General features: G+C 30.2%; 1 protein-coding gene across 1 annotated transcript in view; it reads right to left on the reverse strand.

The window, feature by feature from the left end:
- Positions 1-1861: 1861 nt before the first annotated feature.
- Positions 1862-26166, reverse strand: part of LOC106683131 (sodium- and chloride-dependent glycine transporter 2) — a gene marked incomplete in the record, with an annotated part of 123457 nt that continues 99152 nt past the window's right edge. Inside the window, 11 exon segments of the mRNA XM_067051313.1 lie at positions 1862-2928; positions 3728-3845; positions 3930-4100; positions 5256-5356; positions 6557-6656; positions 11839-11967; positions 12056-12293; positions 13542-13645; positions 16569-16703; positions 18746-18878; positions 19416-19492. Of these exon segments, the coding sequence (XP_066907414.1) occupies positions 2876-2928; positions 3728-3845; positions 3930-4100; positions 5256-5356; positions 6557-6656; positions 11839-11967; positions 12056-12293; positions 13542-13645; positions 16569-16703; positions 18746-18878; positions 19416-19492 (1359 nt within the window).

Genomic DNA, 26166 nt, shown 5'->3' on the forward strand with positions numbered 1-26166 from the left:
TATTTCTATTTTCTATAGTTTATTTTATACAGAGAATTCCATAAAAATTAAGGACATAGTACTACATTGAAAAATATAATTTTGGCTCTCACTTCAGTATGTCATAACAGACTTTTCTTGCTTTTAAATAAGTACTAACATTTAAAAGTCTCATATACCTAGAAAAAATATATATAATCAATAGGAAAAGAGGGGTAAAGTTTTGTTTATAAATAACACAAAATACATAAAAAGTAACATTGGTTAGAATATAAAAATATGATTTATTCACGGAGTGTACTGTTTATCAAGAACATCAAGTTATAAACTGAACATTGTACCTGAGCCTCATATGTTTCTTACCATTATCTCATTAAAAACATAAAGATTATTTTTATTATATAAGGCATGCCAGGGCAAAGAGACAAAATGTTATAAAAAAAATTGAAAATAGTTCTTTGATATATAGTTCTCAAAGTAACTTACAAGCCATTGATAATGTCTTGCCAACTAATTTATTTCTAGAAATAAACTCTATGACTTGAGTTCAACTGAAACAAGAGACAACCAATAAAGCTGTCTGTAAGTCTATGCTTGTCCATTCTTTCTAAATGTTTTAAATTCATTTTCCTGGTCTGTTAATTTTTGACATTCAGATTACTTGGCCTTATCATGCCTTAGATGTAGGCATTCTCTTTTTTTAATATAAAAAATAATTTAAATGTTTTCATTATTTAATAAATTATGTTCAAAAGACATTAGAACTTCTTAATAGTAAAACCTCAATTAAAAGAGATTGTAGATTCAGGGTTTGTTTGTTGAGAATTAATCAAAGTTAATAAATATGCATTATCATATTGTTTTATTATTTTTTTCACTAATGTCTCAGCCTATAATGTAAATAATAGAATAAGAATAATAGAGGTATGGTTGCTTATTGAGATAAAAATGACAATTATGACTAATTCCATTTAAACTTTAATTAAAACAATAAAAAAAAAAAATGGCAAAACTTTGAAGAATAGAAATAAAGGAAGAGCACAAAAGCATAGATGAACAATTGATTAAATAATAGGCATTTAAGGATATACAGTCACCTAAAATCAATTATGAGAGAACCATAGATGTGTGCATGGGAGAGAGGAGAAGGGTGCCATAGGAATTATCTGAATTTTTTTTAGCATCTGCCACTCTCTCTTTTTTGGCATTATGTCATTCGGCATCCTAAGAAACCAATGCTATGTTTTAGATAGCATTTAAAATTGTTTCCAGGGGATTAAAGAATATTGAAGGACACTATAACCAACTATGGTATATGAAAGTACACCCTGGGACCATGGTTTGTGCATTTCCCTGACAAAGAATGCTGCAGGAAGAAGCTATGGATGGGAATAAGATGTCATTGGCAGAGAACATTAAGAAATACCAGCAAGCTCAGGGAGCAGGGAAAAACTAAATGCCTTAAAATTAATCATATCTCTGTTTTTAGTTCTTCTCTTTATAAAAGGTCCAATGCAGATCTAAATATTTTTAAAAATTAATAATAAAATAAAGTACATATTTTATACATCTTACTTTACAATACTCAATCATTCATAATCAACATAAAAAGATGAATAGAAAAAATAAATCAAGATGAATAAAAAATACAAATAAACAATGCTTTAACATTTAATGAAAATAAAAAGAAATGATGAAAGGAATATGGTCCGGGTGCGGTCAAGAAAAACTCAAATAGTAGAAATATACTAATTTAATGAGCCAACGTTTCACCCCATGTTGCAGGGCTTCTTCAGGGCTATTTTGTCGGCAGTCAAAACTAAAATGACTCAATTTTGTATTTTGTCATTTTAGTTTTGACTGCCGTCAAAATAGCCCTGAAGAAGCCCTGCAACGTGGGGTGAAACGTTGGCTCATTAAATTAGTATATTTCTACTATTTGAGTTTTTCTTGACCGCACCCGGACCATATTCCTTTCATCTTCACACACGGTCAATCAATAATCTTCCAAAAAGAAATGATGCTTTAGTTTTTGAGTTTCAAAGTTTATGTAATTTATAATGGCTAAACTTTAACAACATTTCATATTGATATGAATTCAATTAGTGCAGTTATGGCTGAATTATTAAGATTTTTTGTAACAAGAAATTATAACATGATGTTTTCTAGAAAAATCATAATAAAAATTCTACTACTATGTTAAATTTTATTATATGTTATAAATGGCAAATTTTGTTGATAAATTTATTTAATTAGATTTTACTTTCTGATTAAAAAGAATTTTACTTCACTTTTGTTCTTTATGATTTAATAAAATTATAAACATAATTGTATTGTGTCGGAACATTGCTGTGTTTACAATTTACATAAAGTGTTTTCTCCGACAGTTAAGAAAAGAAAAATAACAATGTCAAAGCATAAATGTATTAATTTCAAGAAAATAAAAATAATTAATAAACAGTTGTGTAAGTTATTAATTGAGAGATGAATAAATATTAATCTAAACATTAATTAAACATAAAGTGGCCATCAATATTTAAATTGTAGTGATTAACATATAATTTTCATGAACATGACTTGACATATATATGAGCTACTATTTGAGTTTTTCATGTTTTCTCTAGGTTGCCTATTTGAATAATTTGGAACATGACTTCTCAAATCTATTTAATCAAGGTTTTACTATTATGATTAAAGATTTATATGAATGCATCTAAGAACATAGTGTGTGAGGAGTATAATCTTCATACTAAATTAAATGACAGTCTGAACACATCAATGTTTAGAGTATAAAGTGGACTGTATTTTAGCCTACTCTAGTCATTTTCACTAATAATAAAATAATTAAATTCCTATAAAATAGGTAATAATTATCAATGGGTTTAACTCATTTGTCTTATACAGGCTTTCTAAGACAAGCTTCTGCTTCTGGTGAGACCATGATCATTCCTGTAACCAAATTTAACCATTATGTTTACTAATAATACTAATTTTTTAAATCATATTCTTATGAAGAAATCAATAATTAAAAAAAATAATATTTGGTTTTGTGAACTTAAAATTATTACTGAACATCAATGGCTAATTATAATTATTAGTGCTATAATCAATCACTTATAATCACTATAGTGCAGTCTAAAATGCATGAAACTAGATTGATTAAAATTGCTATGTTGCCAGAATTATTAGGAAATTAAAAACAAAAAGAGGAGGTTGATCATTGGTACTCTGGTTTATGTTGAAGTAAATGTAAAGTTTGTAACCAGTGATTGGTTTCTAGCTACTCAGTTATGCCAAAGGTGTTTATTTACTAAGCCCGCTTTTTTTTTCATCATAGTGCATGCTCTCTCCATTATCCTCCTTCCTCCAAGGATTTGAATGATGAATGGATCAAAAAATTAAATTTAATGTTATTCAGTGTAATTTTTCATGTTAATATGAATCATAATTAAAATAAATATGAACCAGTGATGGCTTCATAAAGTGTGGAATTAAGATAAATTTTCAATTTATTAATACTAGATTTATGACTCTTATCAATTTTAAGTATTTCATGTTCTAATACTTCTATTTTAAATTCACAAAAAAAAAAATTCTGCAAAATGATGGTTAAAAACCATTTAAGCTGTCCAACAGTGTGATTGGTTTCTTGAAAAAAGTATAAACCTGATTTTAATAATTACACCACTTTTAGCAAATGATTTGTATATTAAAATAGTCCTACTTTAGGAATAGGGTAAGCTATTACCATTGTGATACTTGAGCTTGGAGCTATTAGTTGCATCTACCACTTCTGCCCATCTCTCTTTATTTCTGGGATCAGCTGGTCCCCATTCCTTTGTCGGCTTTATAGCTTCTTTTACTTTCTAAATCATTCATTAATTACAAATAGACACAATCATCCATATAATTAACTCATAAAATGCTCACTAATTATTTTTTTGTCTTACCCCTAAAAATGTATCACTTTTCTTCCTGGATACAACAACAATTGCCCAGAATGGTATCTGTAATACCGAGAGTCCTGCAAGAACCCATCCAATCCCATCCGCCCAATCAGGATAGTCATAGTTCTCATAATGCAAAGGTTTATATTCTATCAATGAATAGATAAATATAACCTATAACAATGAAATAAGATAATTCTAGATAAGAATCAATACACACAGATAAACTAAATAGTTTTGAATCAGATAATAAAATCTGGTGAAGTAATAAATGATTCAATCAAATGATTAGGAATTATAATCACTCTTATGATGTAAAATCATATTTATAAGAAAGCTGAACTCTCTTTCATGAATATTTACTTCATTTTTCTTTATTACATTTTAGGATCACTAGCCATCATTACGCATACTGTCTGTTATTGTACACTATTTTTTATAATTTAAGATCATGCAAATTGTTAAGTCTTGTTACATTTAGTTATTGTCATACTTTAAAACATCTCATTCTGTCCTGTAATAAATTATTGTTTTAAGAACATCCATTTCTTTAATTCGCTTTAGGGCATCTTTTGATAATTAATTATTAACTTATCTATAGGGGGGATTATACTACTTTATTATACTTACTTCACAATATATAAGTATGTTGCGCAATTACTCAAAGATTCTCTATTATAAATAGAATAAATGGATCTTTTTAAAAGAATAATTTATTTACAACCATTTATTAACCAATAATTGTATTTAGTAAAAAGATAAATGAAATGGTCTAATTTAAAAAAAAAAATTATGAATAATAATATAGGATATTCCTGATGATGGTTTGTGTTCCTAAGCATGGTAAAGGAAATAAAACAAATATTGGTGAAAGTTAGTTCAACTTACTTATTATAGTTAAAACTTTTCACCTCAATAAAAAAATAGGTATTAAATAATATTTAAAAATGCTAGGTTTCTTTCAAATCTATTTGGAAACAGAGGCTTTTTAATTTACAAATTTCCCACAGATTAGTATCGAAAAATCTGAGATTCTATGTGAACATCCTCTAATATATTTTTTTTTTCATAACACTTTGAAAAACAAATTATTAAATGAATGAAAAATATTTTATTTTTTAAATATCAGACAAGGGATAAGAAATTTTTCAAAAATATGATCTAAAAATTTCCATCACCATGGCAAGAAGTCATATATAATGATGGCAATTATATTATTTGCTAACATTTATTCAAGGTATGAAAAATTATTACTTTGTTTTAGCCTAAAAACATGCAGAATTTACAATGGATTGATATTAGATAATGAATGTTTAACAACAAACTTACACTTAAAATTACTGGAGTGGTAAAAACCCATGTTATTCTCCAATAAAAACTGGGCCTGAATCCAAGCATGAATTTCATATCCCTGCAAAGGTTTTTCAAACCTATAACAAATAGAATAAATCAGAATGAACTTGTATAATTAATATTGTAAGAATTAATTAAGAAAATTATAATTGACTTATGTCAAATTGTTTGTCTATTTTTAAAATAAAGTCTCACCTTTTGTTCTTCTAGATTTTTAAGTTCTTTAAATATAAATTACAAAAATATTTGAAAAAAAATTATTATTGATATAAGGAGTTAAATAATAAATTATTAAAATAATATAACAAACTTATTAAATAGAGTTACAAGTTTTGTTAAAAACACGTAACATCCAAAGCTGTCCATAGATGGTGTTGGATGTGATTTAATGAACAGTAAATCACTCATTTCTTAAATTGAAAAAAATATTTATATATATGTTGTAACAGCACACATATGCATACATGATCCAGCAACAGTCATAGGAACTCACTCAGTATACCAGCCCCGCTTGGAAATCATTTGAAGCTTATCAAGTAGTAAAATTTCAATCAAGGCCAGATAATTAATTATTACATTGTATATAATATTATGTAACTGTGTAAATATCAAATCATTGTATATATTAGCAATAAAACTAATCAATAGAGACCTCAAAATATATTCACTATTGAAACGTCAATCAATGACAATTTTTTCTGAGGTGTATATAAGAACTTTCTGTTGAGGCAACACTGTAAATTCCCTTTGAGTCCCTTCAGGGCTCTACCAGAATGTCTCTGGTTTATATTGTTTGGAGTTGTTATTTTATCGTCCTTTCATCTTCCTTTCCCTATACCACAAAGTTGTCACCTACTATGTCAGGAGACTGGTGCTCTCTGCCAGCAAAGCATTATTGTTAACAACATCTGGAGACTGGTTCCCTTCAGCACTGGTTAACATCAAAAGACAAGTGCCCTTTTCTACCTACTTTCTATCTGTTTACTTCTCTAATCAGTCACAAAAATTTTCCAAGCAAATGTTATAAAATTAGTATTTTGATTCATCAATTTCTTAAGATGGCTGCAAATATTCAAGCATGCTTGAGCCTATCTAGCCACCATTACTAATAGGCTTAAAGTAATTATCTTGTTGAACTGTTTTACTACTTACTTTTAAAATTTGTCAAACAATTAAAAATTATGGATGATAGATATATTATCATAAAAAAACTAAGACTGATTACTAATATCATTTTTAAATAAATAAAATTATGATTGGATATGAATGTAATGTACCATAAATCCAGACAAGAGCTATTGATTCAGCAATAGCTATGAAGAGGACTGCCATACCCCCACCATATACATCCATCAATGTCAGTACATAATTTCCTCCCTAAAACAATAAAAGCATCAACAGTAATATTATAATGTATTTTACTACTATTAAGAGTTGAAGTGAGAAGTAAAAATTCATTTTTTATTGTATACATGTTGCTCTGTGACAAACTGTGAATATATCGTTTGTTGAGCACGAGCCGTTTGCAACAGTTTTGTAACAGTCAGTCAGTAGTTGCCAAGCTTTTATTGTGTGTGTTGTCATATTTGTTCTCACTACAGTAAGAATGTTTTATGTTATTTAACTGTAACTAATAGAACAGTAAGAACAGTAAAAACATTATATTTGTGTCCACCATCCCTGCATTCAACACTATGAAATATAAATAATACATATTAAAAAAGTTTTGGTTTTGTTCTGAATGGAAAGTCAAATACCATTCCATCATCTAGACTCCCTCACTCCCTTCTTTTCTATATATGTATTCAAACATTAGAAATAATAATAACTATAAGGACAGACAAAATGAATAGAGAAGGATTTGATATATCAATTTTTCCAGCAATAAAACAAAAATATCCAAAAAATAATTAATCTTTTTTCCCATTTTACTTCCATGACATGAAAATCATCAACCATAAACCAATTGTAAATAAAATAAGAGTAAATTTCCTACAATTTTGGTCTCAATAATTTTTTTTGTCCCAAGTTTCATTTAAAAGTATCCACTCTTAATCAAATGGGGACCAGAATGGAATCTTGGTGGAATAGTTTAGAGAAGTTCTGAGAGATTGTTATTATTATTTTTATTTATTTATTTTTTGGGGGGTGAGAGGAGTGGTTCTGATTACGAATTTCAACCTCAACACCTCGAATTGTTTTGGACAGTTAAAATAAAATCCCAACAAAAGTAATTTTTTTTTCTAACTTCAAAACCATACATTATTGGAATACATTTGTAGCAACCTTGCTGAGAGCTCCCAAGAGCCGCCACAGCCCAGCCTGACTCTCCTAGGCTACCAAGACTAACCATTACTCAACAGATAACCACCACATTTTTATTTTTTTAATTTCTCGTATATACTTAAATTTAATTTGATATACTTTAATATTCATAAACGTATTGTATTCTTGGAAGAACAGCTGTCCATACTAAATGACATGACTACTTTCACTGTAAAACTTATTCTGAAATGGATTCACTTCAAAGGATATTATTGATCTAGCATGCCCTACTTGTGGATAAGGATTTTCTTCCACTATTTTGGAATTTAAAGAAACTTGGAATTGTTGTGGAATTTAGGAAGGGGTTTTATAAACAAAGACAAAGAGTGTATATTTCTGTTGATAGACAGCAGGACTGACCAACTGACACAGAACAAAGGTTCCATGCCAGAGCAGTGTCGCTATAAACTGTTTTATTTACAAATCAAATAATAAAACCTACTTTCTACAACAATTTCCTTCTTAAAATATGTTTTATTATTTCCTTTTATTTATAAGTTTGTTTATTTTTTAATTTTTCTTTTATTTGTATTGCATCACTTCATCGAGTTCTTTTCTTTTTGGGTCTCATCTTTTTAGCACTACTATATTTCTTACTTTCTTCTTCTAAATTATTTGCTTCACAATCCATATTGTGGTATAGAAATCTTCAATAAAGTGTTTTTTCATCTTTTGGTGTAGTCTTTCTTCATCTTTGGTATGAATTCCTGGGTCACCTGTTAAGGCCTTTAGTTCTTGTAACCTTTCATCAGGTTTCATTTCTGCTTCTTCTTTTTATCTTGGTGCTTCTTAGCTTTTCCTTCAATGTTCACCAATATTTCACCACTTTCATCATCATTTGATATTTGTTGAGCCTCTTGATCTGGTGTCTCTCATTCTATCAGTGCAGAAACTCTGTCTTCATTAATATCTTCCAAGCCTCCTTCCAGGGAAAAAAGTACTTCATTTTCCTTTTCAGTTTTCTTGGTCACTGAAATAATATCACCACATAACTCTGGAACAATTAAAACATCCTGGATGTTGGAGTTGTTTATACCACCTTTGCTATTTGTCTTTTTTAAATTTTTCCTTGATGAATTTTATCGATATCTCTTCCATCTTCTTTTGTTTCTTCAGATCCTTCCTCAACCAAATACTTATTGTCTCAGGTAATTGCACATAAGGCAAATTTTCTCTATGCAGTCTTCTTGGTTGAGGCTTTTGTGTATCTGAGTGTATCTTTGTTAAACGAGCATTCCTTTTTTAGGTTACCTGTTTTTTTTTTTTTTTACAAATAAAGCAGGCTTTTAGACAAACATTTGACCTTTTACAATATGTCTTTAATGCTTGTTCATTCCTATTAAGGTTATATCTTCTTTCAAATGGCAAAAGCATTTATCTTACTTCACTGAATTTAATATTCCTATCTACCAAAATAGTGAATGACAACAGGATCATAATATGGTGGTAAGCCTTCAATGATATATCTCACCAATTCCCAGTCTGTTAAGGATTTACCCACTTGAGCTATCTCATGAACTAAACACTGAAACTCATAAGATATTCATCTAATGGTTCACCACTGTTTTTCCTAATTTTGGCCTAGTCAAACATTAAATCAATCACTTTCTCCTGTGGAACGCTCTCAAACCTTTCTCTTGATTTTTCCCAAACCTTTTTTGCACACTTTTTATCTCTAATCAATGGAAATATATCATCACTAACTGTTAAAATAATGGTGGAGAATATCTGTTTGTTTTTTTCTTTTCCAAGCTGCATCTTCTTCAGTTGGCGGATCTTATTCTATAATTTCTTTGTATAAGTCCTTTGCTTCTTAAAATGCTTCCATTTTGCATTGACCAGATCCTGTAATTTTCTGCAGCAAGCTTTTCAATGCTTAATACTATGGCATCCATTGTTGTTTGTGTTTTGATTTCGACGTTAGTTCTAAATAATTCACAAAGCTTACATATCCATTAATAGATGTAAATTACACTCATCACTTAACCCTTTTACACACTAAACCACGCTCTGCTACCAGTTTGTTGTGGAATTCAGGGAGGGGTTTCATAAACAAAGACAAAGAGTGTATGTTTCCACTAATAGAAGCCACGACCAACTGCCTCAAATGAAGGTTTTCTGTCAGAGAAGCAATGTCGCCATCTACTGTTTTATTTACAAATCAAATAATAATACCAATTTTATACAACAGAAATGTCTTTTGATTCTCGCTACGCCCTTATATTTTTATATGTGTATCTAAGAGCGGATACCCCTCAGCCACATTCGCCCCTCTTTAAGGATTCAAGGCGGATATCCTTAGAACTTACTTTCCTCCTGAACTACTCCATGCACATGCATACACTACAGAGTATGGTTGTCATCTTGTGAGGATGTAAGGTGAATATCCTCAGAACTTGTCATCTTCCTGCTCAGCTTTAAGCTCATACCTTGCAGGGTGTGGTTACCAACCGGTGAGAATCTAAAGTGAATCTCCATAGAATTTCCTTTTTTCTTGCATGACTACAGGCTCTTACCCTAGTGCAACCCTTAAGTTGAATATCCTTGGAATATGTAATTCATATCTCTCCATCCATTCACCACATTCGTTCATCCTCTTAATTCACCTCCTGTCCAGCTATTTCAACTTTATTCCAAATATGCATTATTCGAGGCCTTCTGATTCTTGTGTACCAAACCCCATAAATTGGTATTTCAACAAATTAAATTAAACAAGAATAAATTAGGGTGGAGTGAGGTGAATGTGTAAGTGATTTAAAGAATGTGCCCATTTGTAGCTAAAGACATGAAATTATTTTCTGGGATGTTTTCAACTTCTGTGAACTGTCATCAAAGACACTAGTGGCAACTTTATTTGCTGTAAAGTAACCTAACTTGACTTCTTTGTGAGTATAGTGTTCCCACTTAGCTTATGAGTTGGAGGCCCTTTCATGTTTTGCATTGAAGGGAAGTGTGTACACATCTGAACAACTCGAATGTTTCACTATAACCTCATGACAGGTAGGAATGTATTAAATACTACTTTATTTAAAAATATATGGAGAACTGTTCTTAGTTCAACCTGTTTTGTATATTATTAGATTTTAGGAAAACATTTTTTTTTTTTTTTTTACCATTCTCTTCCATTTTTCCATATTTACTTCCCTTGAAAAAACTTTGAATGTTATGAAAACTAAAAGCCATTTACTCCAAATAACAGAATAAATGTTTACCATGAAGGTCGCTTAAAACTAGAAAAAACAGGGAATAATCAATATAATTGTAAAATCTCTTGTCATTATGTAATTAGTATTAGATCCTATAAGTCATGGGAAAGAAAAGGTAATTTATCTGACATTATTGTCCAATAAATGAGGGCTGAAAATCAACTTTTGTATATTTGGGATGCAACCCTTCCAGGCCAAATTACCTACATTTGTTTCCTAAGACTTTCTTTTCTGGTCCTCATTAAGTTGGACTACATTCTACCATATAATTTCAAATTTAGTTAGAGCTCTTCAAATAATATCTGATTTTCAAGCTATGAGCAAAAAGAAAAAAAATTTGGTTTGGTTTTTTTAACTAAAAAAAATTCAAGATGGTAAAGTTGAAATTCATAAACAGCACCTTTAAAACAAAAAATACAAGTTTTCATAATTGTTCAAAATATTCCATTCAAGAGTGGATTTCCCAGAATGATGCCTGGGTCAAAGAAAAAATTATAGAGTACAAAAATGTAGAAAATTCACTCTATTTTGATTTTGTACATTGCTGGTTTTAAAAGCATGAACAGTTTTTATGTTATGGAAGAAATACCGAAAAATTAATTTTTCCATGAATAAGTTTTGCATTTTTTTATGAAAAAAATCAGATGGGAAACCTCCAATTTGCATCACCCTCGAAAATTAGTACAAAATATCAAAACTTCCAATTGTTGTGAATCAGGGAGGTTTTTTTTAACAAAAGAACAATGATTATATATTGCACTAATGAACACTACCAGTGAGCAGATCGAAATAAAGGAACAGCTAGCTGTCCAATGTCTGGAGCGGTGTTGCTATCATCAGTGTTGATTTATTCATAATTATATTTAAAAAGTATTTTGGTTACAAATAAACATTTAATTACAAATCAAATAATAAAATCAATTTTCTACAACACTAACACCTGGACTTTTGGACTTTTCCAGTATTTGGTTAAATTTTACTGGGGAGTTGACTAATACTTAACTAAATTTATGATGAAGTTTACTTACATAAGTTACACAAGTGAGACCAATAAGATAGCAAAATGTCGCTGTACCAATGCAGAAACCAAGTTTAGTTTTGCGAAGAATTGGAAATTCATCAGAAAGACTGGTTAGAACATTTTCCAAAAGAGCAAACTAAAATAAACAAATAATTTCAGTAAAAAATATAAAATTGAATGTAAATTTCCATTTTTTTTTTTAAAACTCCTATTGTAATCCTTACCTCACTGTCAAGACCTAGTATAAAGAGCATGAGGAAAAATAGGACGGACCAGAGCTGAGGTGCTGGAAGGCGAAGAAGTGCTTCTGGATATGCAATGAAAGCCAGACCTGGCCCCTCTTTGACAACTTGACTGATAGGAACTTGAAGATCATGAGCCATTGCACCAAGTATAGAGAATGTCACTATTCCAGAAATTATACTCGTGACAGTATCCATTACGCTCACCACAAGTGCATCTCTGAAAATTTTTATTTTGCAATTTATTAAATGTTGATTTGTAACACATTATAGTGTTAAAAGTAAACAAGTTGAATATTAAAAGGAGTTTGCTGTCATAATTTTGGAGACAAATCTATTAACAATAATCCCCTTAATCACTGCTAAAATTTTCATTAAAGTCTCATCACATTGCTTGGTATTGTTTTTAATTTTATTAACGAAGTTTAATAAATAATAATTCAGTTGGTAAGTTGGATCAAATTACAAATAAAACTGTACATGTTTTATTGGAAACTAGATGCTTAGAAAATTAACTAGAAAAGGCCACAGAATGAAGGCTCTTCAGTTCTGAATAAATTAATTCTGGTTTCATCAACCTAGATTACGTTAGTTCTGAGTAATTTAAATTAATGTAAACCCTTATATACACAAGAAACTGCATATTTTATAAAACTATAGTGGCTGTCATTAAACCAAGGAAAAATGTAAACTTTTTAAATTATTATTTTTAGGTTCTGAAACAATATTGAAATCCATAAACTGATAATTATTTCATTATAAAATGATTTATTTTGAGGATTTTTAAATTTAAAAATATATATGTCAGGTCACAAGAAAATAAACACAAAATTTAATTCAACTTTTAAACTATTTTCTACAATTATACTCAAAACAGATATTTTAATAGAGTTGCAATATTAATATCAGATATCATAGTTCCATTAAAAAACTGTTTAGATGACAAAAGAAATAATTTATATTATGAAGAAGACGGTCGGGGGCAGTCAAAAGAAAACAAAAAATAGTTAACATCTATTAATTTGCTGACGTTTCGCCCCACTTTATAGAACTTCATCTGGGCTGTTCCAGTTAAGAGATATCACAGCAGTGACAACATATTTAACACGCTTTCAATATCTCTTAATTGGAACACCTCCGATGAAGCCCTACAAAGTAGGGCAAAATGTCATCAAATAAATAGTTATTAACTATTTTTTGGTTTCCTTTGACTATACCTTGACCATATTCTTCATAATTTGAAATAATATAGTCAATAATTTATGTATATATATAATTCATGATTTAAAAAGGATAATGTTGATGTCTGCATTGAATATAAATTGAAAACAATAAATGTTAATAAAATTACTTGTTACATAAAATATTTATTTATTACATTACAATTTAAAAAAACTACACATAAATTAAGTTTCAATTGTGACTTCACATAACTTGTGCATGTATTTATTAATAATAGAAGAATTACCTATAGACATTGTTTCTGAAATCATTGTAAGAACTGTACATTATCAGTCCTCCCATTGAAACACTAAGAGAGAAAAACATTTGTCCTGCAGCAGCTTGCCATACCTGAATTTACAAAAACAGTAATTTAAATTAATATTTTATGTTTATTCACCCCACAAACATATTGTTATTTAATTTATAATACCTGTATTAATTAATTAAATTAGATTAAGAAATAATATTGCCACACTAACCTCACATTTAGCCAGCATAAAAAAAAAAACCTCACATTTCATTTAATTATCTGGTAGAAATGTCTTACTTTTTTTGTTCCCTAAGAGGTGTCTCCTAAGCATTTATCTCATAGTAAACGATTTATAATATTTTTTTATATAATTGGATATGATGACGAAAAAAATCATAATTACTTTTAATGCAATTTGAAATTGGAATTGTAAATTGTAGCACTTCTATTGGGAGCTGGAAAATCCAGATTTCATAAAAGATACAAGATTTTTTACTTTGGCTCATGATTTTAAAAAAGAAATGTGGGAGGTGTCCAGGTGAGGAAAATGCTCAAGTGAGAAAAAAGAGATGTCACATTAGGAGTGTACTGGGGAGAGAAATGCTCAATCTTACTGTTCCTAGGAGGCCTGAGCAAAACAGAATCGAGTATAGGTGGCGAGGTAAAAGAAGGAGTTGTATAAGCAACCGGCAATAACAACATCTATGGATTAGCAGAAATTACACAAAAGAATAAATATAACAGATGAAATTTTAGGAAAATATAGATGTTTATTTCCCAATGTGAGCAAAATGCTCAAGACTACACCTCTCCGGAGTTGGTAAAAAGGTTTGCCAAATTTTCAATTTACTGAAATGTATTTATTAGTGAATATTCAATCCTTTTCTGGCCATTTCTAACTATTCTTAGATACTATGACCTTAGTTTTTACTATGTTCTCTACAAATCACTCTAACCAATGTATGCTAAAAACATAAAATTAATTTCTGGATTATCTCTCTAGGAAGTCTGGGGAGTCAATTCTTTTAAAAATTTTTGAGGTTTATCACTTTCATCATTTGAAATAAATAATAATTTATTTCAAATGATGGAAGTGATAAACCTCAAAAAATTAAAAAAAAAAAAAATTAATTTCTTTACTGACATAATCAAGTCATCATTTTTTCAGTAACTTTTTTCTTAAATACATAAATCAATAATTTGAGAAAACATTACATAGTTTGTGCATTATATTATTCAATAAGGACCTAAGATCAGGTCAGTGTAGGATTAGGGCAGTGTAGGACTCCAACGGGAGTCTTGGGACGACGTAAGAAAAAAAAAAAAAAAGAAGATCATTTAGTATTAAAGCTTCCTGAGGATTATAAGGTCCCTCCCCATTTGTCATAACCTCATTACAGGATATTTGAGAATATATAATTTGTAAACAATATCTCGAATTGGCAAACAACCTTATTATGGTGGGAGTAATGCCAGATATGACAGGTAGAAAGTTTTACCTGTCTTTCTTGTGCTTCCAGCAGGGAAGTTCATTTCCACTTTAGATGCTCCGTTCAAGTTATATTTAACATTAAACATAAATATGATTATCAATAAAAAACAAAAACCAGATTTCAGATTCTTTCCACAATGAATGAGTTAATAAAATTAGATTAATAAATCATATAACCACATTAATTCTACATTTAAATTATTAACAAAAGCTTTTTTTAAAATTATATTTCAAACAATGTTATTTTATTGGCCATATTCAAACTAATATAAATATGCTATCATCTTGGTCTTCACAAAATTCATTTTAGAACTTTTTTTTTCCACCCTCCTATTTCATCTATTTGTACCACACCTCAATATATAACAACTATATGTATACACACAATATTTACAAATTATTTTCCTATTTTTACCCGTGGGTACTATTAGGATAGGGTAAGGGTTGGTAGAGGGTTATTGTTATGGCACTTAGTGCCTTTAATTTATTATTTTTATTTACTGAGTGGGGAGGGACCACTCTGCTGGCTTCTTTTGATTTTTGAACTAAACAACCTTGATAAATTTGTTTCACACAAATTATTGTATCATTAATTTGTCTAGATAAGTAAACTGCAAATTTTGACATGATGATTGACACCAGGAAGGTCCTCACTATTGAGGTTTCAATTTATACTTTTAATATAAGGAATCTTCCTGAAGTACCACCTTTGATGATGGTGTAGCGACACCATTACTACTGGTCTATACTGTAACTATTTAGAGCTGCCAGACCCATTATGGGCCGTAATGCAACCTAGCAGCTAAAACATGAACTAAAACCATCAGACAAATACCATATATTTTTATATGTATCATTTGTTATAATTATTTCAATTTTACAAATGTAATAACCATGTCATATTATAATATTCTGAAATGTATTATTTGAATCAATAAAGATCACAATAGAATCTTCTGATCCATCAAAAGCTAATTTCCTCCATGTAGTATCTCTGAATGGTGTTTTTAAACTTAGTTGATCAGGAAATTTGGGTTATTTTAAGACCAATATATTGTACTATTTTTCTATTTCTCTGGATCTATCCTCCTTCCTATACTCTATAGTCTTTCGTCAGGACAGTGAAGTATCTATTCTGCAAGGATTTACAGAAAATACCCGTAAAACTCGCTAATATTCCTATCAATTCACATCCTACCTAGTCAGCAAACCTTACATAGTCAATATGTATTGTCGAGGCTTTCTGATACAGAGTACCTCTCATCTTAAATTTCTGCCAGGACAAATTATACACACCACCTCGACAATGGCTATAGGGCTAAAATATATATAAAGAATATTCTCTAGATTAGTAGAATTGTAAATGGTCACAGAAAGAAAAATTAAAAAGTAATCTCAAAAGTACTTGAGGAAAAAGGGTAAAAATGTCAGTCTTTCTTTCTAAATTAAGTAAGATGTTTTAATATAATATAATATTATAGCTCTAAGAGTTGAGGTGTCAGAGTTAAGTACAATTAAGGAGATATTACCTGAATGTCTAATAATTTACTCCAGGTGGGATAGATAAAGTATATCACACCAGACATAGCTCCCTCTTGAAGAAGCCCAGTAATGAGAAGAGTAAATAATATTACGTAGGGAAAGGTTGCTGCAAAGTAAACCACCTGAAAAAACAAAAAACATAAATGAATAAATTTACCATGAGCTATTATGGATTTATTTTTCATTTAGGATTTTGGTTATTTAAATTTTTTTTGTTTTAATAATCTTGATACATTTTATCAACTTTTATTATTTTTAGTAAGTGGAGTAGCTCAGTGAATAAGGGTCTATGTTCCTATCTTTTGGCCTGGGTTTGAATCCAGCTGAGCTAGATAATTATTGATCCTATTTAACTACCGTTAGCCAACCCGTTGGATTTGAAAACACCCCTGAGCATACCCAGCTGATAAAGTTAGAACCCCATATTGATGGAAAAATTCTGGCAGTTCAGAATGATCTAGACCAGACCACCTTCTTGTACAACTGTTTGTCTAGAAACAGTAATTCCCTACAAAGTATTGAACTCAAGATCCATCCTGAGTTCTATATAAAATATTAATGAATGTTATGTATAAATTTAAAAAATTTTGATACTGCAATATTTTTTTTTCTTTTAATCTTCATTCTTAACTGCCAAAACACCAACAAAAGACAAACAAAAATAATTAAGAAGGGAATTAACCAACAGCACTTAATAAATGGCTTGGTGAATTTCAAGTTCTAAATAAAGGAATTCCCTTTACTTACTTCTATTGACTTTATTTCTTGAATTTGTTGTAGAAAATTGATATTATTATTTGGTAAATAAAACAGTAGATGGCAACACTATAACACTACTAGGAACAAATAAACAGCCATGTTTCTTTATTCTGAGCACAGTCGGTTGTGGCGTCTATTAACAGAAACAGAAACTCTTTGTCTTTGTTTATAAAACCCTCCCTAATTCCACAACAGAATTTATTGAATTTATTTTTTTGTAATCAGTAATAAAATCATCAAAATAAAAGCAAAGTTAATTATAAGTAAGTATTGATCTACTGCTGTTTGTGTACACCAGTATGAGATTTACATGGTAGTATTTCCATTAAGGGGCGATTTCGAATTCCCACCACTGATCTTGATTAGTTTCCAAATGTTTTACTTCTCTCCTCTGATGTCCTAAATGGTTCAACTTCCTCATCACTGATCTCTTCCATGTATTGCTTCCAAGCACCCGGAGAATTCCATCATGTTTCTCTATAGCATTGTCATACTTCCTTAAGTTGTGACCAATCCACTTCCATTTCCTTTTCTTCATTAGTTCCTCTATTGGCTTGAGGTTAGTTCGCTGTCTTAATTCTCTATTGAAAATTGTTTCAGGTCAGTGGATACCAAGTATTCATTTGAACCATCTATTAACAAATACTACCATCGTTCTAACAAAAATATAATTATCAGCTTCTGAGAAAGAATTTAATCTCTCACTTCATTTCCTATACTGTCCTTTAATTGAATATAAGTCCAGAGTAATATACTGATATAATAATGTAATAAGTTTGAAGTAGAAGTATTTCTAGAGAGAAAAATAGTTGGTCAGTTCATTGATAAGTTAAGTGTATCATCTTGAAGTGTGGTATCTATCTCATCTATTATTTATTAAAGTTCAAAGTAATGTACCATGTCTGTATTATTTTGGCATAGATTATATTGGTGTAGAAGATTCTATTTACTTTCTTGGTCGATAAAAAACTCTTTATCCGTTGTAGTCGAAAGGATGTCTCATCAATCTCAATGCATCATCCAGTTTTAACTCAACTGTGAAGTTGAAGGCTTTAGGGCAAGCTATAGTTTTTATATAGTTATTTTTTATCTACGATGCTTTTATCTAAAGTTTGGCAAACTAAATCCTTTTGAACCCAGTATTTTTAGAATCTCAAAATTCTAGACTTCTCCAAGTGTGAAAAAAAAACAATTAAAATATATATACATGTCTGACTGTATGTAGCTTCTACCACACAGTTTACCACAAACCATAACATCTTAAGTAAATGGACTGGATATGAAAACTTTAAAATAAATATATCACACAAAATGTATTGGTTTGTATTCTCAATAATGTAAAATAATGCTTCCAATTGAAATAATTGAATTTTGGTCAAATACTTTAATATTTTAATAAATATACCTTTCCAGAAGTTTTGATACCCTTGATAAGGCAAAGTACTACAACACACCAGGAGACAAGAAGGCATAATGCAAGATCCCACTTTATAGGTCCAAGATTTTCAATGCCATCTGATAGTTTCAGGACATAACGTCTGGAAAAAGGATTAAACATTAAGATTTATATATGTGTCTGTGTATTCAGTTGCCTGGTATTGAACTTTTTCAGATTTATTTAAATATTTTCCCTGAAGTGGGCCAACTCTTGATATATATTATTGCTTTTTTACTTATTACTACATTATTAATCAATCATTGTGTTTAAAACCTTTAAACAATCCCTGACGAGACAAACACTAATGATAACAAATCCACTGGGAATGCAGACAGTGGATGTAGGGAATAGTTATTATTAATTTTAATTGTTCAAAACAGATTTTTTTAAAAATAATTAATTTAAAAATACAATGTAACAAACAATAATAAATTAATGAATAATGTAGTTAATATTTCATTAAAACAATTGTCTTGGAGGAAACTAAATTTTATGATGATGTAGCTCTTTCTTTCTAATATGCTAATTAGAAGCCATAAATAATAACTTAAGGCTGTAATGAAAATTCTAGCACAGTAGCACTCAAAATGCAATAATTACTGAAACTCTTTATCTTTAAAATAATTGATAGGCTTACTCCCAGTACTGCAAACTAGCTGTCTCTCTGCTTGAGTTCTCTGCAATAGTCCTGTTGGGTATTGTCACATTCATTGCCTATAAAATTTGTCAAGAATATAAACAAACAAAAATAAGTCTTTGTTCCATCTAAAAATTAGGTAGTAGAAATATTGTTATAATAATTGTATTTCTAGCTTCTAAAACACTAGTTATTGGTCTCATATAAATAGTTTATACACAAAAAAACTTGAAGTTTCTATTGAACATTGAAGTTCACCAAACATTGTTGAGGTCAGATGGTTGCCAACAGTTTGTTCAGTAGAGCTGCTGACAGCAGGGCCATAGCCAGGTGGTGGTAAGATGTGCCTCTGCTAAGGGTACTAAATTAACCTTGAAAAATCCCCTTTTTTAAGACTGGTGTACTTTATCAAGCAATAAAAATTACATATTAAGGGAATAAATATTGCATTTAGCTGAAGCAAAGTGATGAATTGTGATGGACACGAATTTTTTACAATTTAAAACAAAATAAATAAAAATGCATAATAATGTATGTCTGCCAATTGCCAGTCCCCAAACAGGAAAATTTGGGTTTACCTTGGGGTGCAGAGTGCACCAAGGGTCTTGAGGGATAATAATTAGTAGACCAAAAAATAAATTTAAGTTCTGAAGGATCAAAACATCGATGGGGGAGTTCTACCATGGAATTAAATTCCAGAGAACCCTTTAAAGTGTAAGAAACTATTCACAATGGTACATGTCTATCACAGATATGAATACCAAAAAGTATACATGATTAATAATTATGAAAAAAAATGTATTTGCTACTTATGTATACTGATAGTATTCATGAGTAATGAATATCAAGTAGTATTTGTATTCCTCTGAAAATGTTTCGCTATGCCAAATATATTTTTCCTGAATAACCAGTACTTAATTCAAATACTTAAATTAAATTCACGAATACATTTTCAACCATTATGGCTCTACTCTGTTAATGATTAAATACAGCAAACCACAACTGTCACCATAGAGAAACAACTAACAGGAATCGTACAAGTTATATCTTTTGTATAATAAGGTTGATGCTTAAAGGAAGGAATATAATGGAGGGGGAATGCTTACAGGTTGAGTGACACCAGAAGGTGGGGTCTATTCCTTTTGTAGGTGTGGCATCCAATACACAGTACTCCTAATGTCATAAAATGGCTAGGCTTGGGGATTAAGAAAAAGTTGGATTATTAAAAGCGTGCTCACATTTTGTTGTTGATGTCCGTTTGTTAAATTACTAGTTCTAGTTTATTTCTTGTTGTAAACATTAAATATTCTAACAAATAATGTTTACTGTATGTACTTTTTTTTTAATAAACAAATTTTTCCATAATATCATAAATAGTTATTTATTTGCATCAAAATTTATATTTTAATGTTTTCCTCGAAAGAAATTATTTTTTTTATTCACTATTCCTAGGAAACATTAATTGAAAAATTGACCAAGTTAATTAAAATTTTTTATTCACTACTTAAATTTTAGGACAGTAAATATATTTTGTGTTCCTTAATATTCAAATTGAAATGAGTTTGAACAGAGTAGAGAAAAAAACCCGAATATCTCGAAAACCACCCGATGGATTTTCATTATAGATATACCAAATTATTGGAAATGAAATTAACTACAACTTTTATTATCTTCATAATTGCGATTAAATTAGCGGTTTTACAGATGTTAATGAATTACATTAATGTGCGAAATTTCTATTGAGTTCAACGTTAAGTCCAATTCCCACCCCTTAGTGTCATTTTTCCTTAGAAGTGGACTAGGGTTATGGCACTTCCCTGAGTTGGGGTTTTAGGGATGCGACGTCGAAAAAAAAACTTCGATGTTCAATATTAAATTATCGATGTTTTGTAAACATCGCCAAAAATACATTAATGTTTTTGAATATCCCTTACAGAAACGTAGGGTCTGTTCCAACGACTTCTTACTATCCAAAACTGCACGGTGCATGAGCAGTATAGGATTTGGAAAGGGAAAAAACACTTTCGCATGCTCCTTACAGTTCCAGACAGTCAGAAGTAGTTGTTGGAACAGACTTTTAATTTATCTTTATCCCGTTATTAATGTGAAGGTAGAAAGTACTTCCTCATCCCACCACATTGTTGATAGGAATCTGCTTACACATTTAATTTTTTTTATTATCAAGTTACTTTTGCATTTAAAAAAAATGAACAATTCAGACAAACGTAAAACATCGGCTTCAAAATATCGATTTTAAAAATATTGATCTCGATTTCGCATCTGTAGTTGGTGTTATGAGCCTATAACGGCTTGGCCAACATGTAGAAACTCCTTAAAGGGGCCTCTACATGTTGGTCAAGCCGTGGCGAACCTAGACATGCGCGAGCATGTGGATGTGAGGCTTGGCTTGGCTGGTACGAGTTGGCCTAAGCTCGTTGCCAATCCGTCGAGAGTTGGTTTTTTGGACACAGATCAAAGGGGGTTCATGGGAGCGCTTGTGTACCATCTCCACTATTGTTCTTTGTTTAGTTGCAATTGAAAGCTGTTTGGAGGTTAAAGGTGTTTGTTGTTACTTTTTATAATAAGTTTTATATTTAATTTTATTTGTTTATATATAATTTCCTTTTATTTTATTTTTTTTTTGGAATAAAAATAATATTATCACAGTGCAATGGCTGAAACCACTTGTACGTCCGCCATGCTCGCCTCTCTGAAAAACACTGACATGTGGATGGTCCGCTCTTTCTTTACCGAGCATTTGTACAAGCCTCCGATTCGTGGCGAGCGCCCAACATGTGGATCCACCTTAAGGTACAACTATTTGCTGTCAAATCGTTAACAACATTAAGTTGTTACGACAAGTACTATCAGATATCAAACTAATCCGTATGGTACGACGGTACTGTGACGACAGCAAATATCATAAGTTTTCACAATTTACAACTGCTGAATACTGCTTACTAAGGCAGATAAGAACATTGCAGGCGAAGCCCTTCCTTTGTATACCGAGAGGAACAGAGCAGACAATAGGATATAGGAAGTTATCCATCACCTGTCAGTAACTCTGGTGCTACATTGATCATGTAGATGCTTTGCTGAGGCAACTCATAACATCTAATAATGCGTTCATCAATTTTGTATGTTAATCTTTGCAAATGAATATAAATTCATCAATGGAATTTTTGTTTTATGATTTTTCTCAAGTTGTTGTTCATTTTTTTACGATAAATTATAATAGATCTTTAAAAATAATATATCGTGTTGGATTATTTTTTCTCAGGTTGTATGATATTGTAAATACACGTAGAAATATCTTTGTATATGAGAGAGTACCTCAGCTTGATATTGAGGCAGCTTGATTCACGGGCTCGTGGCCAGATTGTAGGACCAGAGCATAGCATAAGGTTAGCTGTGATCAGTGAAGCATCTCCCTCTAGTCTGGGGCAATAACTTTATAGCTCCCCTTTCTAGCAACAAAACTCCATTCGGGGGGAAATGCCCAAACGTCGTAGTAATCCATGTGTCCGTTTTGATACGTGACAGTACCTTTCTTTATTTTATTCATGTTGTACAAATGTTTGAACAATGAAGCAAACATTGAAAAATAGACAAAAACAAAAATATAATTATTTTAACGAGCAGTAGATGAAGTGCTGCATTAAACATTTGCTCTGCACGTAAATCCTAAATATTTACTAAATATATTTAATAAAAGGTGGTCCTGGTGTGGTCAATGAAAAAACTCAATTAGTCGTAAAAATAGTTAATATGAGCCAAATGTCAATGAGCTAAAAATAAATAAACAATGTAAATTAAAAGTTAAAAAAGATGTACAGTGAAACGTAAAATTAAATATACGAGGAGAAGATGGTTTGGGTTGAGAGAACTTGGTAAGTTGAGAGAACTTATTTACATTTCTGATTTAAAAGACTTAGATTTCTATTCTTATATTCTTCTAGTAGCTCTGATGAAGGCTAGAAACTCTGGCTGAAACGTTGAAACTATTAAATAAGTTCTCTCAACTTATTTGTGTTATTTAGTGACCGCACCTCCCAACCATCTTCTACTCATATATATTATCTAAGGTCAACTATCTTCTCAACATTGTAAAATTAAATAAGAATAACAAAAGGTTCTAGACAATTAATGAAAACGGAAATAATAACAAATAAAAAAGATATATGAAAATACTGCGCACACCAAAAGATGGAAAAAGGGACCGTATTTTTATATTTCTTTGTTATCTGTTGTTATTTCCGTTTTCATTAATTGTCTGGAACCTTTTATTATTTTTATTTAATTTTACGTTTCACTGTACATTTTTTTTTAAATATTTATTTATTGCTATTTACAACTGTACATTGTAATACATTTAGTAAATCTGATCTCGGTTATAATGGAGTGATACAGGCGTGTAGAGAAACTACCTATTGGCAGCATTCTAATGACGTTTTACATTAGCAGGTCTCGTGGCCATCTTCTTTTCGGGCGCCTCGGAGGATTTTCAGGAATGGAAGAGGATGCAAGGTTAGAAACTAGGGGGTTTGAGCGGTTAGGGAGTTTATAATGGAAGGAGTGATATCTGGTTCGGGGTAGATCGGTTACATAGGGAACATTAAGGTCTTTATGTATGATTTTATTTGTGACAAAGTAAGGAGCATTGAGGATTTTGGATTGTAAGGATTGAATACGAGAGGAATTCGAAGGTTTAGTGGAGCCCCATAGCTCAAATCTGTATGTCCAGATAGGCCTTATTACAGTCATGTACGTCTTTTTTAATTTTTAATTTACATTCTATATTTATTATTACCTCATTTAAGTGTTTTTTTCTTTCTTAGACCTGATGAAGCCCTAAAACGAGGGGTGAAACTTTGGCTCATGTTAAATAGTTTTACAGCTGTTTGAGAGTTCTTCCTTGAGTGCACCCACATCTTTCTTTTATTATCACACACAATCAATCATCGACTTTCCAAAATATATTTTAATCATTAACAATATTAATGAATGAGGGATTACACTAAACTTCCGTATGTTTCCGTAATTTATAGAATTATTATTAAACATTTTTATTGATCCGGTTTGTAAGTAGCGGCCATTTTTGTTTCAGTTTTTTATATTCATATTTAGTTGATGTTTAAAAAAAAAAAAAATAACACTCGATAGTTCTAACCTTTTAAAATAAAATGCATCCTGGGCTACAGATAAGTGCCTGTTATATCTACTTGATATGTTTCTGATTATGTATACTGATAAAGTTATCGGATAAAAATAAACGTAATTTAATTTTTGTTGAGTAATTTCTTATGAATTTTAGTGTAACCGCTAGTAGATCTGTAAAATGGAACTTTTCGAAATTTGATTTGATAAATTTGTTGATCTTCATATTTTTCGGTGTACTCAAACCAGAAATGGACTCCGTTTTCTTCCTTTACAGATTTTATGGAAATTCGTGATATTTATCTACCACTCATAGTATCTAGAGTAATCGACAGATAAACTTCAACATTTTTTTAACATTAAAAGGATAGTATAAAATATTTATACTCGATAGCACAAACGGACCCTACTGTGCTAATTTTAATTTGAGATAAAAAACAATTTATGTATAATTGTTTAAATTTGTGTCTAGTGAATTCTTATTGCCTTCTAATCTTGCAAATATTACTTTACTCTTGTCATCGAAAAGAGAAAACCTGTTTCCTACAATACCAAATCAATTGAATTTGGCCAAAGCATATATGGTTTGTAAATGTTTCAGTGAGGACGATGTACAAATTCTTTCCCGCATGCGAGAAAGACTTCAGTATTTTAGAAATTCGTATTAAGGAGTTTTGCGGGTGCTGAATTCGAATATGAACTTAGTTTTGTGTTTTAAATTTTGTTATCCTACTTTATTGATGTTACTTTCCCATTTTATGTCAAGTCCGTTGTTAATTTTATTCTTTGTACTTTTTTTTTAGAAAAAAAAATTAAAAGATTTATATCTAAAATCTCTCCAATATCACTTGTCTAGATATAGGAACTTTTTCAAATTTAATTTGATAATTTTACTTGCTACAATTAGTTTTTATTTCCTAACACGAAACATTAATGACTCGTATAATATTTGACCCACTTTATATGTTTTAAAAAAACAAAAGAAGAATTTTCCCGATTATTGATTATAACAATAAAGTATACAATGTATTTGCTAGATTTAAAGGCAATTAGTAGTAACTCAACTCATATTTAAACGATTATGAATACTCGTATAATAAACAAAAAATCGTTGTTATATATTTCAGATTAAAATTTACTTAGTAGGTAAAAGCAATAGTTACTTAGTAAAAAAATTATTAGGAAAAAAGATCTAGATCTAGATCTAAGCCGGGATATGTACATATATTTTATTTCCATTGTATATATTTGTAATTTGTTTTTGAATTACAAAGTACCAGATATACATATACCATTCTGTAAGTATGTATTTAATTATTTATTTCGTCAGGGGGGTACGAAAAAAAAAAAATAAACAGTAGGAGTGCCAACTTATGTTATTAGACAATTATTTTTGACCACACAGCTTGTTTTATTTTCATAGCTTAAAAACCAAACCCTAGAAATCAATTGTAAGGTATAGAAAAATCAACAAATGTCCAGACATAAAACAATTTTTTTTTTTTTTTTTCGCACCCTCCATTAATAAGGAAAAGGAAAGTAGGGTACATGCAAAAATGTTTAGGTTGATGTTATGCATCCTTTTACTACCAGG

The sequence above is a fragment of the Halyomorpha halys genome, unplaced genomic scaffold (genome assembly GCF_000696795.3).
Source record: "Halyomorpha halys isolate HHAL.00 unplaced genomic scaffold, Hhal_1.1 Scaffold469.1, whole genome shotgun sequence".
In the NCBI taxonomy this organism is placed as follows: Eukaryota; Metazoa; Arthropoda; class Insecta; order Hemiptera; family Pentatomidae; genus Halyomorpha; species Halyomorpha halys.